Consider the following 24,974-nt stretch of genomic DNA (forward strand, 5'->3'; position numbering starts at 1 on the left):
CAAACACCTAAACCTTCCCCGAGAAACGCCCTACAAAACGGTAAAAACCGCATCACAATCCATCCAGTGGTTCTCGAGATTAGCCCAAAGAAACAGACAGACGCCTCTACCGGGAACTTTATTTTATACTATGTAGAGATAGTGTACTATTATAGAAATTCATTCCTTAAATTCCTTAGTATATTCCTTCTGCGACGTAGGTGCTCGATAAGAAGGGATTTTTTGAAATTCCACTCTGCAGAGGGTAAAAAGGGGTGAAATATGCTTTCTCGGACTCCTTATTATTTCTTAGTTCTGATTAGATATCAACTTGATTTTTACTTACAAAGGTTACCCACACAAATGCCTAAAAACCAGATTCAGCATTTTGCCCTAATCAACCCCCAAGGGAGTGAAAAGGGGTGTAATGTGTTTCCACAGATTTCTTAAAATCTCTCCGGCCCGATTAAATATCTACTTAGTTTTTACTTCGAAAGGTCACTCACATAAATGCCTAAAAACCGATTTCAGGATTTTGCCCTAATGAACCCCTAAGGGGGTGGTGAAATGTGTTTTCATGGAGTGCTTAATATCTCTTAAGCCCGAAGCGAAGCATGGAAGTATTTTGTTAGTCATTTCTAAATCTGCAGGGTTGATTATTCGATCCATATTAACGAAGTATTTTATATTCATTGTCAGTTTCGTGACAGTTATGTACCCTATAAATATTGAACACTTTTTTGAAATACCATGTGCGCTATAAAATATACTATACATACCTACAGTACATTGCATATGTTTCCTTTGCTTAGGAACTACTTGGACTGGATGTAATGCATAAATTTATGTGGGTCAGATTGATCGCAAGAATGTTCGAAGCAATGGCAGGCAACTTTGCTTACTCAGGAGACATTCATCTTTTCTTGAACGTTTTAAACGGTGCGATAATCCTTCACAGCGAAGATTGCTGCATTTTACGTTATGTCGTAGCTACCTATATAAACGCAGCGCACAACTTCAAGAATATTTTCTCAACGAACGGCTATTTGTTGATTATGCCTACGTTGTTGCAATTATATTCAACTCATCAGACGAATAAATTAGTAACAACTACTGTTGAATATGCTGTTAAACAGTTCTACCTAATGAATCGGAAGCCTTTCATTCTTCAAATGTTCGGAAGTGTTTCCACCATATTGGATACAGATGAAACGAGTGTTCACGGAGATGCGCACAAGGTATCGTACCAAATAGTATACTATTTTATTAAATATGATTTAACAGATAATGCTCGGTAAATAATTAACAATTAGTAAACAATGGTATTGAAATATATATATATAAAAATTTGAAAATTTGGAATCCGATTTCTGGAGGGTAAGTGGATTCCTAGACTTTCTTAAATTTAGTTTATTCCCTAAAGTGGGGGTGGTCAAATTTAGTAATTTAATTGATGTAGTTTAATTTATTTGATCTGAAGCGTTGACTAGAACTGAAAAATTTGAAAATCTGGAGTCCGATTTCTGGAGGGTAAGTGGATTCCTAGACTTTCTTAAATTTAGTTTATTCCCTAAAGTGGGGGTGGTCAAATTTAGTAATTTAATTGATGTAGTTTAATTTATTTGATCTGAAGCGTTGACTAGAACTGAAAAATTTGAAAATCTGGAGTCCGATTTCTGGAGGGTAAGTGGATTCCTAGACTTTCTTAAATTTAGTTTATTCCCTAAAGTGGGGGTGGTCAAATTTAGTAATTTAATTGATGTAGTTTAATTTGTTTGATCTGAAGCGTTGACTAGGACTGAAAAATTTGAAAATCTGGAGTCCGATTTCTGGAGGGTAAGTGGATTCCTAGACATTCTTAAATTTAGTTTATTCCCTAAAGTGGGGGTGATCAAATTTAGTAATTTAAATTCAGTTAATTGATTAGTTGAATTAATTGATCTATAAATGTAGATTTTAAATTGAAGTTATTTAGATAGTAATTTAAATATAATGTATAGAGATTTAATTTAATAATGATATATATATTTCAATACCATCTTATATATATATATATATATATATATTACAATGAATTGAGACTTAAATAAAAGCTACAATCAAATATACGTTTTATTTGAACTGTACTGAAATTTTCCGTGTGCTCAAGCATACAATAATTAGAAATAATTTGACATTGTTCCAAGGTTCCCGCCACGTGCTTATTCAATTTGTTGTTAAGTTTGGAGACTCCGTCACCAGACCCTTTAAATATAGATGAATTGGTTAAAGAAGAAAAGCCCTTAAAAGCAATTGACTTCTGCTATCACGATGAGAACGAAATGGTCACTGTATTGGACTGCATATCCCTTTGCGTAATGGTGATAGCTTACGCACCTGATTCTGTTAGAGGACAACAAATGTTGGTAAGGCATTTATTAATTAATAATATCCAAATACTGGGCATCCTAACATAATTTCCAGGCAGGATAGCCCCCAAACGCACTATCATTTGTAAAAAGTACCAGTAGCACTATCATTTGTAAAAAGTGTTTAACAATATAAACCAGGTTTACAATTCAGGCGGGTTTGCTTAGTATTTTCTAGACATAACAATCACTTATTCATTCTGTGTTCTTGGCAGTCTTCAGTTCAGAATACATATCTCTGACAAATGTTTCATATATAGTAGATTGACAACTGCAGCGGATAATTATGAAAAGAAAGAGGACTAGGTACATGTACAGTTACGAAAATAGAAGTAACCGTTCGAGTCAGTCCCTAAGGAAATGACATCTTTCACCATAATTTCACATGCAAATGATGAGTTGCCTCAAGGTTACATTGTGAGATATCACAGAATTCATCTCTTTTATTTAATAAAATTTGCAACCTAAAAATACAGCATTTTACAACAAATTGAGTCCATTGCGAATAAAGTTTAAAAACCAATATTATTTTTATCTCATTACAGTCCATATTCAACTCACTGGCGGGCGCGCCGTGTTATGTACCCCTTGTGCACACGCGGCATTAATATTGAAAAATTTCAAATTGTTTGTAAAATTTTACAAAATATCTATTTAATCATATAAAATGGATACTGTAGAATGTAGAATATAAAATGTAGCTATCTATAGATATTTTTACATAAAAATCATATTTTACATATTTATTCGGCCTTAATAAGGAATCTTTTTCTGCGGGTTGTCTATCACCAGGAAAGCATGTTATAAACATTTTGCAAAAATTCTAAATTCCTTCTACAAAGCGATCTTTGCGCATTGTCGGTGAAAGTGGAAAGGTGAAAACACAAATAAAATTTTTTGGACATTTTCTTGCAATTTATTTTTATTCTCAAACACGCATATATGAAATCGAAGACGTTCCACTATTCGTAATTGAGGGAAACCGACTTTTAATTTTCAAATAAGACTATACCGACCGTGAAGTTTGCATGGGTTTTTGATACGTCAATGGCTATTAAGGGGTCATGCTCAGTCAGAAGGCCGAAAAAAGGGTGGTCTTTGGAAATTTTTTACTCAAAAGCTATAACACATTTCTCAAAAAATCTTTTTTCCTTTTAAGGATTGCATCTAGTACCGTGCATCGTATTTTTTTTATTTAAAAATATTTATCAATAACTGAATTATTGTCTATCATTCAAAGGTTCTCTAAAAAAAAAAGGCTTCTGCGGTGACCACTGCTGCTCGAAAGTCGATCATCTAAAATAAAAAATTCAGAAGAATTTACTTATTATATTATATTATCTAGTATTTGAACGAAGGATTTTTTTTATCCCGTGCTTAGTTTTCTTTTAATTGACGAAAATCAGGCACGATTTATGATAAAAAATGAAATGACTTTAAACATCAGCCATTTTTTCCCAAATAAATATTTCGAAAGAGCTTATAACAGGTATTCTCGAATTGTATAGATTATATTAGAAGCAATTCTGCCTTGTTACGTTCAACAAATTCAATCGCCGACTTATAACAGAGAAGGAAAAACTGAGAAGGAAATAATAAATCAATTAGCTATAGCTGTAAAAACTTTGGTCAATAACTCAGAAGCACTTACGAAGTAAGTTTCGGTATCCTGTATTTATATCGATTTTTTTTCTCGAAATTATGTGTTCATATGATGACATTCCTTCAGATATTATAATGGACCACAGAAGTCAAGTCCCGAGCATAAAGGGTCCAGTCAAAGGAATTATGGCAAAGGGCCGTATTCACCTGGTTTTGATTGTGAGGATGAGCCCCACCCTACGAAATATATTGAACACTCCAAAGGTCGAACCTTTTACGACCGAGACAACGACGACGCCGAAAGATGCCATAAGAATGAATTTCGACGACCGCGCGATACATTATTGAATATGGTGGGAGATTTTGTAGCTCGATGCTCTACCCGTTTGATAGAAATAAATAAAAAATCTCAGGACGGGAAGACGATCGAATTGTTAGACTCGAAGTGCCATATAGTAAGCAATTCCTTTATTTTCCTAATGTCGAGTAATTTGGAAACAAGACACTACATTCTGATACGTCTATAATTACATTCTAAATTGAAGGGTCGGATCCAATAAGGGGACTAGCGCTCGAAAATGGGAAAAAGTATTGTCCAAACGCTAAGAAAGATTGGAAAATTAAATGTTGTTAAACTGGAAATTCAAAAAATTCTGAAACTTTGTGAATATGTAGGGAATTTCCTTCTGATTACAACGTAATTTTGCTTGCTGCCCAAAATCACTCTAAGGGAGTAGAATTGATCCCCAAAAATTCGGTTCTTTCCCAATTTTGTGTTATAACTCGGGAACTATAAAATATTTTTTTTACCAAATGATAGATATAATTAAAAGAAGTAATTTTTGTCTTGAAACGTTTTTTCTATCTCTTACAGTTCGCGAGTTATAACACAAAATCGGAAAATAGCCGAATTTTCAGGGGTTAATGTCACCCCCTTCGAGTGAATTTGGGCAGCAAACAAAAATTGCTTTGTAAGCAGGAGGAAATCCCCTATATATTCACCAAGTTTCAGAATTTTTTTAATTTTCGGGTTGGGGATCTTCCCTTATTAGCAGTCTTACAAGGGGACCTCCATTTTATTTTTCAAAGTCGATTTTCTCGAATTTGACTGGAATGCGCGTGTTACTGCTCTGGGAAATTAATGTCAGAGCGAAGACTTTCACGTACACTAAGTATCACAATTTTCTGAAATTGCCAAACTTGAAGGTCCCCTTGTTAGCACTCGCGTTGACTGTTGGTGGCACGCGAGATTTATATATATCGCCATATCTTCTACAATTATTTATTAATCAGTGCGAAAATTGATGAAAATCTTCATTGTATATTAAGGAAAAACTTTGTCGCTGCAAGTTATATGTACCTCAAAATTGCCTCGATACTTTTTAGCGGCGAACGTTGAAAAACATGGGTTATGTCCAGTATTACTTTTTAATTAAATATTATTACATTTGTTAACACAAGGGTTTTGTGCATACATTTTACGGCTTCGCTAGAGTTTTCTGAAGTTATGTTTTAAGTTTCATAACGATCCGTTAATTTTTACTCAAGTTATCGCAATTTATGTTTAAAGAAATACTGATTTTGAATGATGAAAAATTTTTTGTTTATAATTTTTAGCTCGAATAGTAATGATTGGATAAACAAACTGTAAATAGAAAAAATGTGTGTCGTGGCGAGCTTTAAAACAGTATATTTTTTAAAATTCAGTTTAACAACATTTAATTTTCCAATCTTTCTTAGCGTTTGGACAATAATTTTTCCCACTTTCGAGCGCTAGTCCCCTGGTTGCATCCGACCCTTCAATTATGGACCCAAAGTCTACTTATAGTGCCTATCCGAGTTATAGTGACTTGGGTGTCAAGTCCCTCAGCGGGGCCTTACCCGACACCCTGCTGGGTACTGGCCGCTAAACGTGCCCCCCTACTACCTCTTGCAGGACTGTATTTAGAGAAGAGCAGGACAAAATCGGGGCCCTAACAGAAAATAAAACAGAAATTGAAGATATGGTTTATCCTTATTAAAAGACATCAATTAAGCTTTGCTACTGGCTATTAAAAATTGTCTCATATTAAATACAAATACATTTTAGTAAGGTACATGTACTGCATTAGAACAGTAGTGGAGAATTTATGAATCAATATAATAATTAATCAAAGCTTAATTGATGTCATTTTCTGTTAGGGCCCCGGTTTTGTCCTGGTCTTCTCTAAATACAGTCCTGCAAGAGGTAGTGGGGCACGTTTAGTGGGCAGGCCCAGCAGTGTGTCGGGTAAGACCCCGCTGAGGGACTTCACATCTAAGTCACTATATCTCGGATAGGCACTATACCTCTAGGATGAAAAAATCAAACATACACTCATACGTGTACATATGAAAATTGATTAGGATGCTGTCATAAAATTTGATCACTTATTAGAGTTAACAGAAATATAACAAATTCATTTATAATTCAATCAAACTTCGTGATTCATCAACAGCGCCTAGCAGATATCGCGCATAGTCTCTTAAAAATATCTCCGTACGACGCGGGAACAATGGGTTGCCGTGGCTTAAGAAGATATATGAACGACATTTTACCCTCAACCGAATGGTCCGCCGATGATATGAAACCTGCACTAACAATGATTTTAAGAAGGCTCGATAAAACCTTTAGCAAAATACATAAGAAGTCCTCCATCAGAAGAAATACCGACTGGACTGCGGCGAGTGACCTTTTGAAAGGGATTTATGAAACACTGTCGAGATGTCCTTATATTGCACACTTTCAAAATTTGAAAACGCTGCTGAATACCTGTCAGGTATTGTAATAATTAAATCTTTAGGAATTAAAGTACCTTATGCCACATACCTTACATATAGTTGTCCAGTATCTAAAAAATGATGATAATTTAGAAGTTAATGTATATGTATATGAATGATGTGAATGTTAGAGCATAGATTAAAATTAGTTTTTTTGTGACTTGTATTTTAGTGTATAGGTGAATATTTTGTTAAAAATATTGTATTTGTAGATGTTATTGTTTATGAAATTTATATATCTTCAGATTATGATGAATCTAGAAATTATTACGCAATGACGTAATTTATGATGAATCTAGAAATTATTAAGCAATGACTTCTGTTGTATATTTTACTGATTTAAACTATGGAAAAATTCCATGCCTTTTTTTTAAAAAAAAAAGAAACTACAATTATTATAAAATACGTAGAAATATAGAAATGTTGTGGCTGTTTAATTAATACGCATCGAATCATGAATAATGAGTTCCAAAAAAATGATGATAAGACGATTACAGCAGACAATTTGAAATTTTTAATCTGAAAGTTATTTTTTGTACAATAAGTACGCGAAATAAAAAGTAATTCAGAGATTTTTACTAGAATATTTACATCAGTAATTGGTTAAACGAAATCAGTCTTTAATTCTCAATCAATTCTGCAATTTAATTTACATACAGTCATTAATTATTGGAGACGTCCCGCCAGAAGACATGGCTTCAGCTTCTTCGGCCGCCTTAATGAGCAAAATACCCCCGCAGCATTTCTGCTCGACGGTTCTTCGACTGATAGCTCTGCACGTCATTTCTCTTGGCGAAGGATACTCTTTTGAAAATGTGTGCGGTGGTCACGCTATGTTCGCTACTCAAACTCGTACGGAGAACATGCTACTTAACTTACTGATACCATTGTTTCTACGTGTGGGAACTGGAAGAAAAGGTAACTCATAAACGTAACACGTATTAGCAGATAAAATAAAATATTTAGCTTAATAATTTTTTAAAAAATGCAACCCAGAAAATGCTTAATGCTTTAAATATCAAAGAGGAATAAAACTGAACGAAAAAAAATTATGTTAGCTAATAAATTAATAATGAACGTGAAGTTTCCGCATCTGAGAAAAAAGGAAAAGATTGAAACATAATTTTTTTCAGATGTACCAAAATTGAGGCAATCGGATATAAATTTTGCTTTAACCGCTGTACTAACCACTCTTTGGCCACCGAGTACGAAAGCGATACCAATAACTAGTCAGAACCTGAAAACCACAACAGATATGAGAGCGGGTAGTTTAACATTTGTAGCGAGAGATTCGAAGACTTTAACGAAAACGTCGTTAACGTTATATCAAGTTGCTTTTTTAGGTGAGTAATAATACAACTTTCGAACAATTATTTTGTCCTTTCGCATACAATGACATTATGAATAAATATTTCAATTTCTGCAGCACTGAAAATAATGACGATATGTTTTGAAATGGAGCTAAAGACAGAGTGGCCAAAAATTCTGCGCACAATGCGTTTATTGAACAAACGAAACGAAGCTTCCAATTATCTTTGGAACTTTATAGAATTCGTGGTGACTCATCGAACTGCGTTATACATTCAGATGCTGCCGTTCATCGTCCACAAGATAGGCCAAGCACCGATTTCAGAGCACGAGAGAAACATGCAGAGTACCATACGTGCAAAAATCAATGGTGACACTGAAACGATACCAAAATCTCATGGTACTTTGCTTACTGATCTTATACACGAACTGAAAGACCTGAAAGAGGATATAGAAGATCGGAGATTCGGTTAGTAAATGAAATTAATTTGATGTAATATCGCTATAAGGTTGCAAAATTTTGCATTTAGCGGAATGCTTAAGGGGCTACACTTAGTGAGGAGGCCGAAAAGAGGCGAGTGTTTGTGAATTTTTTTTGAAAAAGCGGAAGCATATATTTTTGCAGAACTTTTTCCAGTTAAAAGAACAACATTTAAAGAACATTTTGTAATTTTTTGTAGAAAAATATTTACGTTTGTAATAAAATTACAACCGACATCCAAGAAGCCTTTTTAAAAAGATGTTTTGGGGCGAGCACTGCCATTCGGAACCAGATTATCTAAAATAAAAAAACAGAAAAGATTTCGTTAGTATACTAATATATACTCTGATTCGCGGAGGGAATTTCCGAAATATTAATTTAAAACATAGCGGCGGCTATTTAAAGTTGAAGACCTGATTTGTTCGCGTGATTTTTGCTGCTGCTTCTTGGATGTCGGTTGTAATTTTATTATAAACGTAAATATTTTTCTACAAAAAAATTACCCAATGTTCTTTAAATGTTGCTCTTTTAAGTGCAAAAAGTTCTGCAAAAATATATGCTTTTGCTTTATCAAAAAAAATCACAAAAATTCGCCTCTTTTCGCCTCCTGACAGTCCTGACTAGGTATAATCCCTTCAAAATCGGTTGAAGGTCACTTTAAACAGTCAACGAGAACGGGCCAGGGACGAGCCGAGCCTATGGTAAGCTTATGGACGGCGAGGAGTGACCGAGCTCGGTGGAAACTCGGTTAGCTCCTCGTTCCCCGCTGGGCCCGGACTCGGGGGCCGCTCGTTGAGACGACGGGCCGGCGGGCCGGATGGGCCGAGTCCGTGCCATGTCAAAGTGCAACCAGGGGTATCGGGAGACTTTTTTCCAGGGGGGGGGGGGGAGGGCAACTTTGCGATGATGGTAAAGAAAAATATACCCTTCTTCTTTTGTTAACCCATTTTATAGTGCTAATTTAATTAAAATTTTAAAACCGAAATTGAAAAATATTCCCTTTTATAGTATAAACTTAATAAAGATCAGCTTTGAAAAATAAGCGAATTTTTCTCAGAAGCCAGGGGGTCTGCTGCCCCCCCTCGCCCCTCCGGATGCCCATGAGTGCAACGTTGCTGGACTTTATGCTCGCAACACGTAGAGGAGTCATATGATAAAAACTGTACTTTAATAACTGGCATTAGCACCACCCAAAGTGCAATTTTTGTCATTGCGAAGAGATTGGATAAAAATGTCCGTACATACGTTCAAACTACTTAGACAGAAATTTTTTAAACTTCGTTTCTTGCACTTCTTGATAAAACAGTCTCATAATGGATGAAAATATTGAGTCCTTGATTCAAAAACCAGGAACTTCAAGCGTTAAATTGTTTTTTTTTTAAATGTTTTTTGCGACCATTTTTCGCGAAGATAGTCACTTCAAAATGACCAATATTTTCGGGAAATTATAGTGCTCCTTCAAGTTTGACCAACAGTGTATTTTGCCAATCTTCCAATCGGCCAACTGGGTGAAGAGACCTAAGAAGCCAGAAATAATGATTTTAAAAACTGTAGAAAAAAGAATAGCCCAAAAATATTCCCTCTACAATATAAACGAACATTTTTTAAACTTTTTATCGATTTTTTCAGATCCAGTAATAGACAGTTTTCTATCTTTGCCAAAATAAAACCATAAACCTTTGTTTACAAATTAGGTTAATAAGATTCGGTATTTTGATTGGCAAGTTTGCAGCTCGGGCCCCGTCCCCGTCCGGAGCTCAGCTCGTCCCGGCCCGTCCTCGTTGGCTGTATAAACCGACCTTAATTCGGCAACGTTGAATTACGAAATCTATACCTTAAAGTTTATCGCTTTTCCACGCACACTCGCATCCATAAGTCAACGGACACCCGTTACGAGTGTACAAAACGTGATATTTGACCCAGATTATATATTTTTCACCACTTTTATTACCCCATCGTACATATAGTCAAGATCACACTGGATAATATTTATTAAAAAGAATTAGTGCTTTTATAATGATTAATCAGGAGTTTACTTCATACTCGATAAGTGTCCGGTGACTTATGTATAATGCAATTTATTTGTATTATCATACTCAGATGAAATGCAGCCAGAACCAAAGAGGAGCGTGGTGGACATGCATTCTGGGAACGAAGGGCAGCCTCGTACACAGAGGCCATCATTGTTGATTGATCTGCTGACCGGAGACCTTGGGTCCAGAGCTCATATAAATCGTACACCTGCAGAAACTCCAATTTCCCATTCCACGGCTCCTCAATCAGCCCCTCATTCCACTCATCAGCCGAATTCAAGCAGTACTGTCAAGACAACGCATCCGAGTCAAGTATCAGCACCGCCAAACGGTATACATACTGCACGTGGTACGATCCCAATTACATTATTCTTCGTTAATTACAATTACCGGATTTTTCGTAATACGTTTTTCTCGTTGACAGATCATATTTACCTTTTAAGAGTAAAAGTTGCAATTATTCGCAATATGTATTTCTAATTTTCTTAAACGATATTATTTTATTCCCTCTTTCTTAAATTACTTATTTAAGGGGACCTTCCGGTCTAAAAGTCGATTTTTTTTTATTTCAGTTTTCGAATGTTCAACCGTTTAGGAATACGTGATTAAAAGGATTTGTTTAACCGGCCACTCGGCGCCCACGTAAAACTTTAAACGTGTTTTTCTCGAAACAGTGTTCTCAAAACGGTTGGACTTGTATTTCCAAAAGTTATAATCCGATTCGACTGAAACTTTTTTTATTTTGAAAAATATACTTCTGGCTGGGGGGGGGCAGAAAAAATACAAAAATTGAAAATTTATAATTTTAAGGGGCGTTGAAAGGATGAAAAATATAGGGAAAAAGTGATTTCAAAATTCAAGTGTCGTTATTTTCTAATAAAATGTTATTTTTGTAATTTGTTCTGGTTTCCCCCCTAGCCAGAAGTATATTCTTCAAAATATAGAAAGTTTCAGTCGAATCGGATAATAACTTTTGGAAGTACAGGTCCCACCGATTTGGATAAATTTTTTGACGCCTAGAATTTAACGACTCCCAGGTGCCGTTTGCAATGATGAATTATAAAACAAAAAATATATTTCTACAATATAAGACATCCTTAATACAATGCAAAAAGTCCCATTAACTTATATACAGTAGTTTTCCTTTAAGTAATTCCTAAAGACCACCTACTTTTTGGCTCTAGACAGGAAAGTCTCCTTAAATTCCTTTCATCTTAATATATAAAGCAGAAAGCTTCTATATGTTTGTCTGTCGCCTAAAACCTTTCGGACGATAAACTTTGGAATCACGAAATCTGCCTCAACTCACTGTGCCTGACTAATCCAGACGAATGTGACTATTTTCACAAAAGAAAACTAAAAGAAAAATACTTTTTTATAAAATCAGGATCTAAATTTCGGGCGCAGCCGAGTAGTAAAGCTAGTAACATATACGTGTTTTTTTCTGACACAAATCGTTATATTAATCAATGCCTGCGGTGACCTAATGTTGTTTCTTCATTCATTCAGTTTTGTTCGTTTATGATAATAATTAGTAATATTATCGTTACTGACATTTCAGGGTCAATTTCAAGCACAAGCGTGGGTTCCGCCACTCTTCGCGAGGCTAGCGACGTTGGGGTTACTGAACAACACACGGAACAACGGCCACCCACAGGTATTTAGTCCCCTTTGAGGAATTCTTAAGAAACGGTCCCGAACTCTAAGTATTATCGGTTCGACTGCAAGCCTCTCATAAATGTTTCGTTGTTTTTCAAACCGATTGTGAAACGGTTACCACAGTTGGATCGAGCCATTGTCTACAGTACACTGCTACCGAATTTGCCGCATTATTAAAATCCATTAATCTAACCGGCAATGTATATTCTATTGTTTCGTAAAGAAACGGCGCATTCCGTTTCATTCCCTACAAACGAGGCTTGCGATGAAGCGTCTAAGTTTGCTTGAGATACCTACTACATACATACATACTTACTTCGAGCCAAGTGTCTATAGTTCTACAGGAATAACTTTAATTCGGTTTGCATTGCTTATACATATTTTCTTTCTCACTTCCCCTTTGTTCGGGCCTTTCTGTTCGACCGTATATTGACACATTGATCATTGCGTTGCTTTTATTGCTAGCTAGGGAACAGAGGTAAGCAGATTCTATTAGCAAATTCTGCCACGATTTATAATAAACGTCCTGTTGTTGTGTCCCCTTATCACGCTTCCCCGTATCTGATAACTTCGTCATATTTTACTCTCACTTTTTCCTCCCTTTCTGTGATCCACGCGGTCACACTCTTGTTGCTGCTATTGCTTTATTCTTTCCGTGAACAGAGATTCGACGAATTGTCAATATACATATGTCCGTTAATCGGAGGCGGATTAAGGTCGACTGAGGCCCCGGGCGCAAAAGAAAATATTGGGCCCCTTACAAAAAAAAGGGAAAGACAGGAAAAATAAAATCACGTTCACCATATTTTTAAACACATAAAGAGATTATGGTACTCATAATGTTTTAATTTCAATAAAATTTGAATAAAGTATATGTATAATATACTTAATAAAGTATATTATACATTTATACTTTATTATAATATACTTTTTACAGTCTTATACTATTCCCGCTTACAATTTTACGATCCGCTTACAATATGAAATCGAATTTGGTGTCATTAAAAAAAAGTGGGAAGTTGGTTTTTGTGGGGCCCCTCGGAAGTCGGGGCCCCGGGCGCGCGCCCGGTGCGCCCGCCGTTAAATCCGCCTCTGCCGTTAATATATATACAAATAGTTTATAAATTATAATAATTTAGTATTAAAACGTTTCTTTCGTCCACTGTTTCAGTTGAGTTTTAGAATTAAACGTGTACCGTGGGGAATATGCGAATCTCATTTTCACGGTGTTTTCTACTAGATTATTCTGTTACAACTGTCATGTTTCCCATCACATTCTGTACACGATCGTAACCAATTTATATAGCAGTATTTAGACAATGGTAATGTCCAACAGTTGGTATCCAGTTCATCGTTACGTAATTATACTTCACTACAACGTAGTTGCTTCGACTCTCTATTGCTTACTCTTTCTCACTGAATCACATGATAATCTCTATAATAGAAACTACTTCCATGGCAACTAACACAGTAATATTAATTTGTCAGTCAAAGAATGCATACATCTCATGCGTGCGTGCGCGTGTGTATGTGCTTCTTACATACTCTGTACTATACTTTCAGTGTTTCGCTTTTTATTTTTCAATCAGATCCATTAATAGACAAATCTTCAAGCATATTTTCTCGCAAGACTTCCATAATCGAAGCAACCCCGTAATCAACCCTCTTCCCCCGAAAACATATCATTGTCAATTTTATGTATCTACTGTGTAATTCCACCCCATTTCATATTTAACTCTGCCATTTGTTTCGTATTTAATATTGGCAAAGTCTCTTGTACCAGGCTGATCTTCGACATAACGATGTAACGATATTGCAAAAGTACATATATTGTGCCTCGATCACGTTACACGCTACGTCGTCCCTGATTTTAAAGAACGATTCGGACAAATTCAGTGCAATTGGCTCAAACAATGTACCCCCACGTAACAATAACAGCGTCACATGGTCTGTCTTATTTATCGTCTTTCCCTTCATTCTAGACGTTGAATGTGGCATGTTTCAGATAGATCCCAACCATCTTCTACTAGCGATGAACGTAACCATGTTAAGCCTCATCCTATATTAACTCAACAAAAGGCGCCAAAACTGCGCTTTCTCTCTTCCGTAGAATGTAGGCACTCATCAGGTAAATTGCGAGCCCCTGTTCTACATAGATATATCATACTTGCAGCTACTGGCAATCCCAAAGCTACTTCGATCAGTGAAAATAATATAAAGCATATTTTAATTGTATATAACGATATACAGTGTGTTTCTTTTAACTGGAAACGCCGGAATATCTCGTAGGCCTTTGAAGATATGAAAAATTTGTTATTATGAGAGTTGTTTGGTATGAAGGGGAACATTATGTGGTGTATATAGTTGTTTTTTTGTATATGAAATTGTAGAGGAGAATACTATACATATTTATTCATAATACCATAAAGTTTGTTAAAACAAGTTCAACGGTATGTCACATAAAGTCATTGAATGTAGTAGAAGGTCACAAATTAGTGAGATCCCAAGGAGTTAGGTCAACGCGAATCACGGATTGCCGGTTAGAGAGTTACTATTTACACAACGCGTGTCACTAATCGCTGAATTGCCGTCCTTCAAGTGTTCCTGACTCGAATTTTCAAATATTAATAACTAAAAACCGAAGCCTCCATCGCAGTTTCTTTACCAGTGGCGGATTTAACGGGCGGCCGATGAGCAATTGCCGCCTGGGCCCCTGCCCAGAAGGCCCACTGAGGGCCCCATCTTCGAAAAGAAAATTATGGTTTTATCCAAACACTATATTTTTTTCTGTACTGCGTACTACATTTAGCACGTTAAACAACGTCTTCATTTTCTCCCCAAAATGGGCCCCTCAGAACGTTTGCCACCTGGGCCTTTTTCTTTAAATCCGCCACTGTTCTTTACTCTTGATTTTCATCTTATTTGGTCACGTAGAATCACCCATTTCATTTTCTACCATCTGTTGCCGAACACTCTGTATACACATTTCATTATATGTACATTCTTCGTTGAAAAAATACGAGATTAAGGGAGGAGGCATACCTAGAACGGTCAAAACAACATGCTTCTTTGGGATTTTTTTCTAAAAAAAAACGATAAACTTTTTTATCAAACATGAGTCTATTGGAAAGAGTACATCTTACGGATATTTCAGTATTTTTTGTGGTAAATAGTATTGAGAGGTTTGTGAGTTATAGGCGATTTCCGAGACTTCCTTTTTTTAGGCGCTTTGCAGTGACAACCGTAGCTCGGTGCACGATCATCAAAAATTGAAAATTTGATTTTTTTTTAGATAATATATGAAATTATCTAGGCGTTATCGGGCCCGATTTTGGAATAATTATTTTGAGACAAAATGGCGTCTGCACAAAGTTGAAGCATCGATATTTGGAAAAAATCGCTCGTTTTTCAAGGGTAAAAAAAATCTAGGCAAAAAAAAGGGAAAGCTCCGGATAGCGCTTAGATTTTTAACCCTAAAATAAGTCTGCAAAGCCTCGAGAAAATCGGTTCATTAATTTTTTAATTATGTGTGTCACCGACTTTGAAAACATGATTTTGAGGAAAACGCGTTTAAAGTTTTGGGTCCGAGCGCTACACCGAGGAACACCTACCTACTTACACGCGTATAACTTTGTCAATTTTGGTCGGATTAACTTGACACTGTCAGGGAATATTTTCAAGATGTTGTAAGTACTTCAAGAAAATATAAAAATCGATTTTTCGAAAATTTGTATGTAAGCCTCACCCTTAATGCAAGTCACTATCATTTCATATCATACTCCATTTCATTTTCATTGAATATGTTGCTTTTTAACGTTTTAACATTGCTTTTTAACTGCTAATAATATTCGAACTTATTGTGACAGGCTAAGCATTTCCATTTTTCTTTAAAATGTTGACAGATGTTATAGGCCTTGCTCAGACCAGCGATTGTGACCGCGCGGTCTCTAGTTCTTTTGAATCAAATCTCTTACCGAAAAACTTGAGACCGCATAGTTCCACGATTCTATTTCCAGGTGATACACAATCTCTCATACGATTTCCTGAGCCTGAAATATCATTACATATTTTTTAAATAGTCGAAAGATGCAATAGATATTCTGAGGTAATTGAAAAATGTTGGCACATACAGTCTCACAATCAGATTGATATCGATGATCCATTAAAATTTGCTGCACCCTATATTTTCCTGAATTTTTCATATGTTTATTTTTCCACCGGCGATAAACAGCCCAGGGGCATACTGCTTCTTCTACTACCATAGTGCACCTGAAAAAATATTTTCATGTAATCTGTATCACCTGTATATATACATATGTATATTATGAACGTGCGAATATGTTGTGTGTGAACGGTTGCCATCATTTTCCGCGCGGTCAAAACCGCCGTGCTTGAACAAGACCATATTATGCGGATAATGCACAGACATTTTTTTTACCATCCATGTTTTTTATGCAGTGTTATATGTATGTATAGTTTTGATACAATGTTACGTCTGACGTAAAGACAAAATGCACCAATTCGCGTGAAAGATTTTGGATCTCACTTTCCAAAACATAAAGTTAATATCTAAACTGATTTCAGGATTTTCAGAAATTAGTTGTAATAAAGATATGTCACATATTCTCGCTATACTACATATATGTTAAAATAAAAAATCTCAATGATTGAACTATGTCAAGGTGATAGCTTAATAATGTCTCCACTTAAAACATAAAATCATCAAAGTGGCGGATTTACAAAAAAAAATGAGTAGCATTGGGAAGTATAGTAAATACCATTACAACGTGGTAAATACTTTCCATTAAAGGATACATTGAGATTTAAATACAACTACGTTCCAACAGACGGTTCGATTCATCTTTGCGTCAAATTATGTGTCAATGAAAATGTACTATCATAGTTTGAAAAAGATATGGATGAAACGGACAGGAAGTGTTGAAACCAATCGTCCTTTCGAGACAAACAACGTTTACGTCTAAAATGTTTCCTGTCATGCAGAAAAACAACGGATATAATTAATGTGATCACAATTTAAGAAACACTCTATATATTTTACATACAGGCACGGTAGAAAAATCCTTTTTAGGTACCATTTTCCTTCTATCTCCTTTTACTTCCTATATTTTATAATTACCAGGTGCTCGCTGTTTTACTGTTCTCACATTATCATTCTTCGTAATTTAATAAATAATACATATACGTGTAAACGCGCAATTATTTATACTTATAATGCAACATCTACTTATGCGTACTCGACGCGACAAATTACCCTTAAAAACTGTGGTCTTTTAGGTGCTAAGTGCATGACTTCTTTTTTATTACACAAAGTTCATTGCAAAATGATAATTTCTTTATTGAGAACGTTAATAGGTGTGACCGTCAACAAATCACATGTCTTCTTTAAAGGCAACTTGTAAGAATAACACGATACTTGATCACAATATCATATTCAATATCTTGCGTGTCAAGCTGAAAGATACACAGTAACGTTCCTAACATGATAATCTCATGAACAGGATCACCTTGTAATACAAGTAGAAATTACCAAGCGCTGATTAGCAAGTACGAATTACATAAGGATTTAATCATTGTTAAACAGATACCTCTTTACATTAGACATAGTGCGATGTTAGGATACTCATAGTTCACGAAACACTATTGTTTTTAACTTAACATTTGAAGAAACGGATCAGATTGGAAATTAGTAATTTTGGAAGAGCAGCATGAATAGGTTCTAGAGAGTGTTCCAGTGTTTAACAATTAAGAAAAATTAATCAAATACTGCATTCTTAGGGGAGACCGTAACGAGCCAACTCAGCCCAACCAGCCCAAACGAGGACAGTTCAGGCGAATCCCGCCCAGACAAGCCACGATTACAACGCTCTATGGGTCAAAGCAAGAAGACTTTCCGACTGAGAAAGAGTCGAAGAACACACATCGAAGTAATGTCGTTTGATGTTCATATACTTGTAAAACTAAGTGCCAATGATACTGTAGGATATTTAACTGCTAATCGCAGACAAACTACCCTGATAACCATCTGTCTCCAGTCTGACAGCAGATTGGTAGCATGGCTCTGGCATGAGAGCGCAGAGTCTGACGTCAAAACTGCTGCCGATCTGACATCAGGCTCTGCACCTCAGAACGCAGCCATCTGCGGACACAGACGACTACGGTTCTGATGTCAGACTCTGCTGCCCAGATCTGGCTATCAGGGTATATACAGTTTATGTACATGGACGTAATCAATTTGCAAATAATTAATAGACACTGAAAGCAATAAAAACAACGTTTACAACTTCAATTTTTTATTAAAAAAATGTTTCACTGATTAGAAACTACGTTTTTATAAAATTGTATGAAAATGTAAAACAATCAAATTTTCTTTACATGCATGAAAAATTATTATTGAGAGAACTGGAAACAATTTTTCAGATATCTCACATGAAGCCTGAACAAAGTAACGGTATGCCACATGTACAACCAACTACTCAAACACCAGTCTTAACACCACCGATGGAACCTTCAACCTTCAGCATTCCTTCAGACTCATCGTCTATTCGCTCAAGGCGAAGCTCATCAATTCGGCAATCAGATTGTGAAAAGGGCAGTAACGTGCCGAATGATCAGCAACAAATGCACAGCAGCTTGCATCACCACCACCACCACCATCATCACTGCGTGCATCACCTCCATCCCCAAACGTCAGACGTCTCATGGGATGAAGATACGTCTAGTACGTCCGGTTATCGTGAATCGTACAGCATGCAATTGGTATCGTTAGAAGGCAGTAACAATAATACTCGCCCCGTCGAAGCACCACCTTTGGCGTCGCCAGACTTGAACGACGTGCCTTCGATCAGTAGCACTACGACTAATGTTGTAGCCTTCGATGGCAGTTCACCAGATTGCTCTATCAACGGAAGTGGCGGAGAAAAAACTGCGCTATTAACTTCTAGTCAAAGAACAAACTCTCAACATTCCCTACTGATGGTTTTTCCGAATCAAGATGAAGACACGTTGATATAGGTGATCAGTAGATACAGTGAGTGTTTCTTGTTACGTCTACGAGACTGATTAAGTGGTTAATAACCTCTAATTGCTAACGGAAAGTCCCAATACATATCTGTTTGCTATATAACATTAATTGTCAATTAGTATATAGTTAAATTTATAACGTGCTTTTTCCCCATAAATGTATAACATTAAATAGAACAAGAACACTATTTTTTGCGCAAACAATTGGATAGCATTAACTGCAATAAAAGCTTACGTTAGCAATTAAAGGTTTAGTCGAAATGTAATGTAGAGAATTTTTCTTAATAATGTAGACCGACAGCGACTTAATAAAACGATCAAATACAGTTTGCAATGTCTTCATTAATGTTTTCCATTGATCAGAAAGACCAACTAGATACAGTTTTGTCCCTTTATGAATATCGAAGGGTTCTTGATAGCGGGTCGTGGCGTTATAGAGCACTCTGTGCGAGACACTATCGTGTCGCTTGATGACGCTCGGAGGACACACCATACCTTTAACGAAACGGTATGCTATGTGATAAGCGGCTAGCTCTTCTTTCAGTAATAATAAGCGATGCCGCCGCTATCTCGAACGAAGATGGCTCTGGGTTATGTCTGGGTTAAGTCTCGGTTAGGCTCGTTGCCGTCGCGTGCCCTCTCGGCTTATTCTCAGTATCTCGCGCCGCCGCGACAGCTATAAAAGAAGTACATAGCGAGGATAGAAATGTATCCTTAACGAAACAGGGACCCGCACTCATAACGAGACAACACTGTACATGCATCAACAGCCTAGCTGCTAGGCCCTATTTAGCACGTGGACATGAAATACTTTGTATACGACGATGCCCTATTATAAAAATAAATGCATTTGAATTAAAAATACTTCATGAGCAGTAATATGGTTTCTTCTATATTTCTTCTATATATCGTTTGTGTTTATTATAACCATGATATTGATTGTTATACTGTCACGTCCCGGGTGGCGGAGGTTAGGACAATGACAATGTGGGGTTGTTGGGAACGTTAAGCACGAAGGCAGGCTTCGTAGCACAAGAGATGATGGGAGTTCGGGCACAAAGGCAAGCTTCGTAGCACGCGGGGATATGGGAAATTTAGGCACAAAGGCACGCTTCTTAGCGCAAGGGGTGATGGGAAGTTTAGGCACAAAGGCAAGCTTCGTAACACAAGGGGTGATGGGAAGTGTAGGCACGAAGGCAAGCTTCGTAGCACAAGTGGTGATAGGAGTTTAGGCACAAAGGCAAGCTTCGTAACACAAGGGGTGATGGGAAATTTAGGCACAAAGGCAAGCTTCGTAGCACAAGTGGTGATAGGAGTTTAGGCACAAAGGCAAGCTTCGTAACACAAGGGGTGATGGGAAATTTAGGCACAAAGGCAAGCTTCGTAGCACAAGTGGTGATAGGAGTTTGAGGCACAAAGGCCAGCTTCGTAGCACAAGGCAACCAGGGAAGGTTTAAGCAATAATCGCGCACCTAGGTGACACCCGTTAGAGCACAGGTATGGGTATTTAAAAGCTTGGTAATTGGATTTACCGCTGCATTAATATAAGAAGCAGCTTGTAATATTTCTTTGAACTGAAATTTCGTCGCACTGAATTTATTATTGTTTTCACAAATGATCACTTCCTTGGAAGTGTTTCCGTCGAAGAAGCGCTACGGCCTCTGGGACCCTTGTATTTATGCGGTGTGTAGGTATGAGGGGTGTGCGCGGTGTGCACCATGACTCATGCACAAAATATGCGCCGCAGTAGGACTTCCGGGGGTTTTATTTGGGGTGTTCGAAACGGGGTACTCAACCCATTGGATGGATTTTGGGTGTTTTAATTGGAAAGGGGTGAGAGTGGCTTGTACTTGATGAGTCGTAGAGAGGGGATGAGACGTGGTCTCGATTTAAGGGGTTTTTAGGACGAGGGACTTGTTTAGACTTAAATATGAGGGAGGAGATCGTGCTTCGTAAGGCGACGAGGGGGAGGGGAATTTCGTCGTTGACCATCTCGAGATGGGGACCGCTAAGGTACATCGCCTAGATGGTCAGTGGTTGGGGAAAGGGGTAAGAGTTGAAATTCAAGGATTTCGGTAGAGTTGTGGAGTGATTTATAGGGGCGAATTTAATTTATACCGCGCGAAAAATAGTGGGACGTCACAATACTTTTAATTTTTGCAGATATATTAATACGAAAGATTACATTCATGAAAAAAGTTTGGATTAGCGAGTCCGTAACATTAGTGTATATTACTATCAAACTTATAGTTTAATTATGGAAATAAGAATAATAATTTCCTCACACTTGTTTCTCATAACCATCACTAATGTTAACCGTATTCGTGATTACATATTTACATATAAAATCACTTATGCCTGGGAAGATCAACACTAAGATCAGCAAGCACATATGATACTGCTGCAAATAAGGCTGTTCCCCTATCAAGAGCTCCTGGGTTTTCCACCAACATACTATCTGCATTCGAGTGATGATAATAAAAGTATTTTTCGTTCTGTGTCCAAAGTGAACCTCCTGGTACTCCTGCGTTAACCCAGAATGATATATCGGGTCCTGCACTAGGACTACGTAACTTCATCTGTCCCATTGGAGATAAGAGCCTATAAGCAAAATAAAGGAAAACAATTTCAATTTACATTTCACAACCTCTTCGTCTAATTTTACTTCATATACTAACTTCATAATTCTTTCCAAGACGCATTTAACATGCTCTGTTCCAGTAAACTCGAGACCTAATGGCATAAATGTACCCATGTCCGATTCCATCACAAATTGTAAATTTTTTTCCTCAGACTTGTGAGAATTGATATAGTGTTGAGCTCCTATTACACCAAGCTCTTCTGCTGTCCACATGATCATTCTGAAAGTTGCAACTTACACACTTTATGTTCGAATAACGCATTATGTGTTACTTATAAAATTACACTACTGCATTTTCAGTTGAATATTCATGAGCCTTAAACTTAAAAAATCTTTGGTAATTAGTTAGAAGTTTTCCATCCTCACCGATTTCAATGATTTTTGGATATGTTATCAAGATCAAGATTCTGAACAACTTTTTCCTATACATGTTACCGTCGTACGACCTTCGTTTCCGAGATATTTGCGAAAAACGTCTGTTGATTTATTCCGACGCAACGCATTCCACTTTTCAACTTGTCCAGGGTATTAGTATTGGTTGGGGCTAGATTAGTGCGGAGGGGGGAAGGGGGGGAGGCGGCGTAAAGCATGATAGCGAACTGATGTGAGTTTAGAGATTTGAACCAGAAACTTGCGGATGCCCGTCAACACCCCGACTCATATCGGTTCGCCATCATGCTTTACGCGCCCGCGAGCGGGCGCGCGCTCCCCCCACTGATCTAGCCCTAACCAATACTGATACCCGGGACAAGTTGAAAAGTGGAATGCGTTGCGTCGGAATAAGTCAAAAGAAGTTTTTCGCAAATATCTCGGAAACGAAGGTCGAGCGGCGGCAACATGTAGAGGAAAAAGTTGTTCAGAATCGTGTCCCCAACAACATATCCAAAAATCATTGAAATCGATGAGGATAGAAAACTTCTAAATAATTACTAAATCTTTTTCTTATAAAGCCACGTTTGAGGAAATCAATTGTCATAATATAAACTCTAAAATTATTATTTTCTTTCAGATTTATTTCTTACCTTATTGTTCGACGGGGTCGATAATTAAGCTGCTTCAATAATCTTAAAGCTTGCCATGAAATAAATGCGCCACCTCCATCATCCATTGCTCCTTGACCAACGTCCCAACTATCTACATGACCAGATACAACGACTACTTTCTCCGGCATTTCAGAACCAACTATTTCAGCTACTACATTTCGTGATATTTTATCTGGCAAGGTCTTGGCTTGCATTTGTAAATTTATTTCTATGGTCTCGCCTAAAGAATCATAACAATAGTTAATGCAAATACTGTCTGTTTTAATTGTCTTATCTGTATGTTTTCTGGAAAGAAAGGAAAAATATTCTTTATTTACCTTTATTTGATAATCTTTTTAATAAACTTGCATCCTCAGCTGTAATACAAGCTACAGGAATTTTTGTTACGTTTGGCGCATAACTCTGCATACCTGTATGTGGTGTATACAAAGAGTATGGCGTAACTGATCTGATTAAAGCAGCAACAGCACCATACTTTGATGCTTCTGTTGCTCCCTTACTTCTATACTGTACCGTTTCTCCATATGAAATATACTTCTCATTGAATACAACAATCTTTCCTGGTACCTAAACAAAGGAGAAACAATTAAAATTAAATGAAAAGTAATTGACATGGAAAATTTATATTTTGCAGAAGATATTTACATCATATTTTCGTTCTTCAAGTTCTTTAAAACTATTTACAACAATAGCCTCTCTGGTTATACCTTCAGGTGGTGTACCAACACTGTAACCTAATCCCAAAAGAGCAATATTTTTACGTCTCGGTTTCAAAAGGGTTGCAGACTCCTGCCCTCTGAACGATGAATATTTTTAGAATTGAAAGTGTAAAATTTATTAATAATCCTGCATAGTAAAGTCATTTAACTTCAATTTGCATGTATCTTATTAAAGTTGAACATTACCTAACCCAATGAGGTACCGACACAGGTTCCCCGTGTACATTTTCTAAACCAAAGTCAGATGATTTATTTAGTACATAATCAATTGATTGTTCGAGCACTTCAGTACCAGTTAATCTTGGACCAAATTTGTCAACAAAGTCAGCCAATTCCTTCCATGTGACTCCTTTGAAGGAACCTGATATAGTCTCATTTAGTATAGACTGAACCAATCCACTATACGAATTTATTTCTTCTATTAATTTTGTTGGTAGGTTACACACGTTAACTTCATTGTCTTCAGTGCCACCCAATGTTATTACAAATTGTACCAGGAAAAGCCATGTAAAGATATGAATTTTTACAGAGTATAACATCATGTCAAATGATGTAAATATTTTTATAAATTGCACTGAAAGAACATTATTCTCCAAAATTAATTATTTCTATTTTCACAACTGCTATATTTACATAATGTATGCAGAGTTCGGAGGGATTCGGTTCCACTGATGGAGGGGGAAACACCTACAGGAGCGGTGGTAGTGGTGCGTGAGATGTCACGATTGGAGACTAACCGACGCCAGCGCCAAGCGAGTGACGCCGCGGACAACTAGCGTCGACAACATATTTCCCGGTGACGCTGTTGGCCGTGGTGTCGGTTCGCGTTGGCGCCACTTGGCTGACTTGGCGTCGGCGTCTGTTCACGCAAACATTACCACCGCTCCTGTAGGTGTTTCCCCCTCCATCAGTGGAGCCGAATCCCTCCGAACTCTGAATGATGTGTATACATACGTATATGTACTTATATACGACACTGAAGTTCTGAGTATAAACAGGGACTGTGGTCGCCAAACGTTAAAATTTCACGCTGCAAATCAACATGATAATAATAAGCAATGAAATTACTGTGTCATTCTAAAATACTCACGTCTATCCAATATCTTGCCCGATACTACAATGTGCGTTAGATCGCTGTTTTCCCACCCCACTTCTTTCATATAAGATCAAGAGATACGGTAGTGTCTACATTACGCCACGACCCGTTATCAAGAACCCTTCGATTATCGAATCTCAATAATGGTTGATCCGATTAGATTAC

At 36.9% G+C, this 24,974-nt stretch overlaps 2 protein-coding genes and 1 long non-coding RNA gene across 15 annotated transcripts in view; 1 reads left to right on the top strand and 2 right to left on the bottom strand.

Annotated features, from left to right (window-relative positions):
- Unc80 (unc80, NALCN channel complex subunit) overlaps positions 1–19,301 on the top strand; it is an 86,703-nt gene extending 67,402 nt beyond the window's left edge. For 7 of the 12 annotated variants that reach the window (XM_076821596.1, XM_076821589.1, XM_076821593.1 and 4 more), the window contains 13 exons: positions 792–1,217; positions 2,166–2,384; positions 3,896–4,041; positions 4,117–4,444; positions 6,467–6,787; positions 7,448–7,706; positions 7,922–8,131; positions 8,215–8,565; positions 10,678–10,959; positions 12,172–12,267; positions 14,275–14,397; positions 18,066–18,214; positions 18,708–19,301. In XM_076821596.1, the coding sequence (XP_076677711.1) occupies positions 792–1,217; positions 2,166–2,384; positions 3,896–4,041; positions 4,117–4,444; positions 6,467–6,787; positions 7,448–7,706; positions 7,922–8,131; positions 8,215–8,565; positions 10,678–10,959; positions 12,172–12,267; positions 14,275–14,397; positions 18,066–18,214; positions 18,708–19,301 (3,504 nt within the window). Of the gene's footprint in view, positions 1–791; positions 1,218–2,165; positions 2,385–3,895; positions 4,042–4,116; positions 4,445–6,466; positions 6,788–7,447; positions 7,707–7,921; positions 8,132–8,214; positions 8,566–10,677; positions 10,960–12,171; positions 12,268–12,734; positions 12,748–14,274; positions 14,398–18,065; positions 18,215–18,707 lie in introns of all 12 variants that reach the window. The other 5 variants (XM_076821601.1, XM_076821600.1, XM_076821592.1 and 2 more) reach the window with 5 other exon arrangements.
- Positions 8,213–18,070, bottom strand: LOC143373967 (uncharacterized). The gene is made up of 3 exons (XR_013086579.1): positions 12,586–18,070; positions 10,674–10,896; positions 8,213–8,534 (listed from the first exon to the last, which is right to left on the bottom strand). It is a non-coding gene; the product is annotated as an uncharacterized LOC143373967 (long non-coding RNA).
- A 2,153-nt stretch (positions 19,302–21,454) lies between the features above and the next one.
- LOC143373932 (carboxypeptidase Q-like) lies at positions 21,455–24,893 on the bottom strand. Of its 2 annotated transcripts, XM_076821654.1 has the most exons (7): positions 24,668–24,893; positions 23,900–24,287; positions 23,640–23,790; positions 23,312–23,561; positions 22,974–23,214; positions 21,989–22,171; positions 21,455–21,911 (listed from the first exon to the last, which is right to left on the bottom strand). In XM_076821654.1, the coding sequence occupies exons 2-7, from the start codon at positions 24,253–24,255 to the stop codon at positions 21,659–21,661; spliced, it is 1,434 nt and encodes a 477-aa protein (XP_076677769.1). In that variant the 5' UTR covers positions 24,256–24,287; positions 24,668–24,893; the 3' UTR covers positions 21,455–21,658. The 2 variants fall into 2 exon arrangements, with proteins under 2 accessions (XP_076677769.1, XP_076677770.1); XM_076821655.1 differs by lacking the exon at positions 24,668–24,893 and having other exon boundaries at positions 23,900–24,303.
- Positions 24,894–24,974: the final 81 nt, after the last annotated feature.

The sequence above is a fragment of the Andrena cerasifolii genome, chromosome 10, assembly GCF_050908995.1.
Source record: "Andrena cerasifolii isolate SP2316 chromosome 10, iyAndCera1_principal, whole genome shotgun sequence".
Classification (NCBI taxonomy): Eukaryota; Metazoa; Arthropoda; class Insecta; order Hymenoptera; family Andrenidae; genus Andrena; species Andrena cerasifolii.

Bases quoted from the DNA above. Each gene is read 5' to 3' on its own strand.
- LOC143373932 (XM_076821654.1), bottom strand. From the start codon at position 24,255: ATGATGTTATACTCTGTAAAAATTCATATCTTTACATGGCTTTTCCTG. The intron at 23,215-23,311 runs GTAAATAAAGAA...ATGATTCTTTAG, and splicing joins AAAAAGATTATCAAATAAAG to GCGAGACCATAGAAATAAAT. The intron at 21,912-21,988 runs GTTAGTATATGA...TTTTGCTTATAG, and splicing joins GTCTTGGAAAGAATTATGAA to GCTCTTATCTCCAATGGGAC.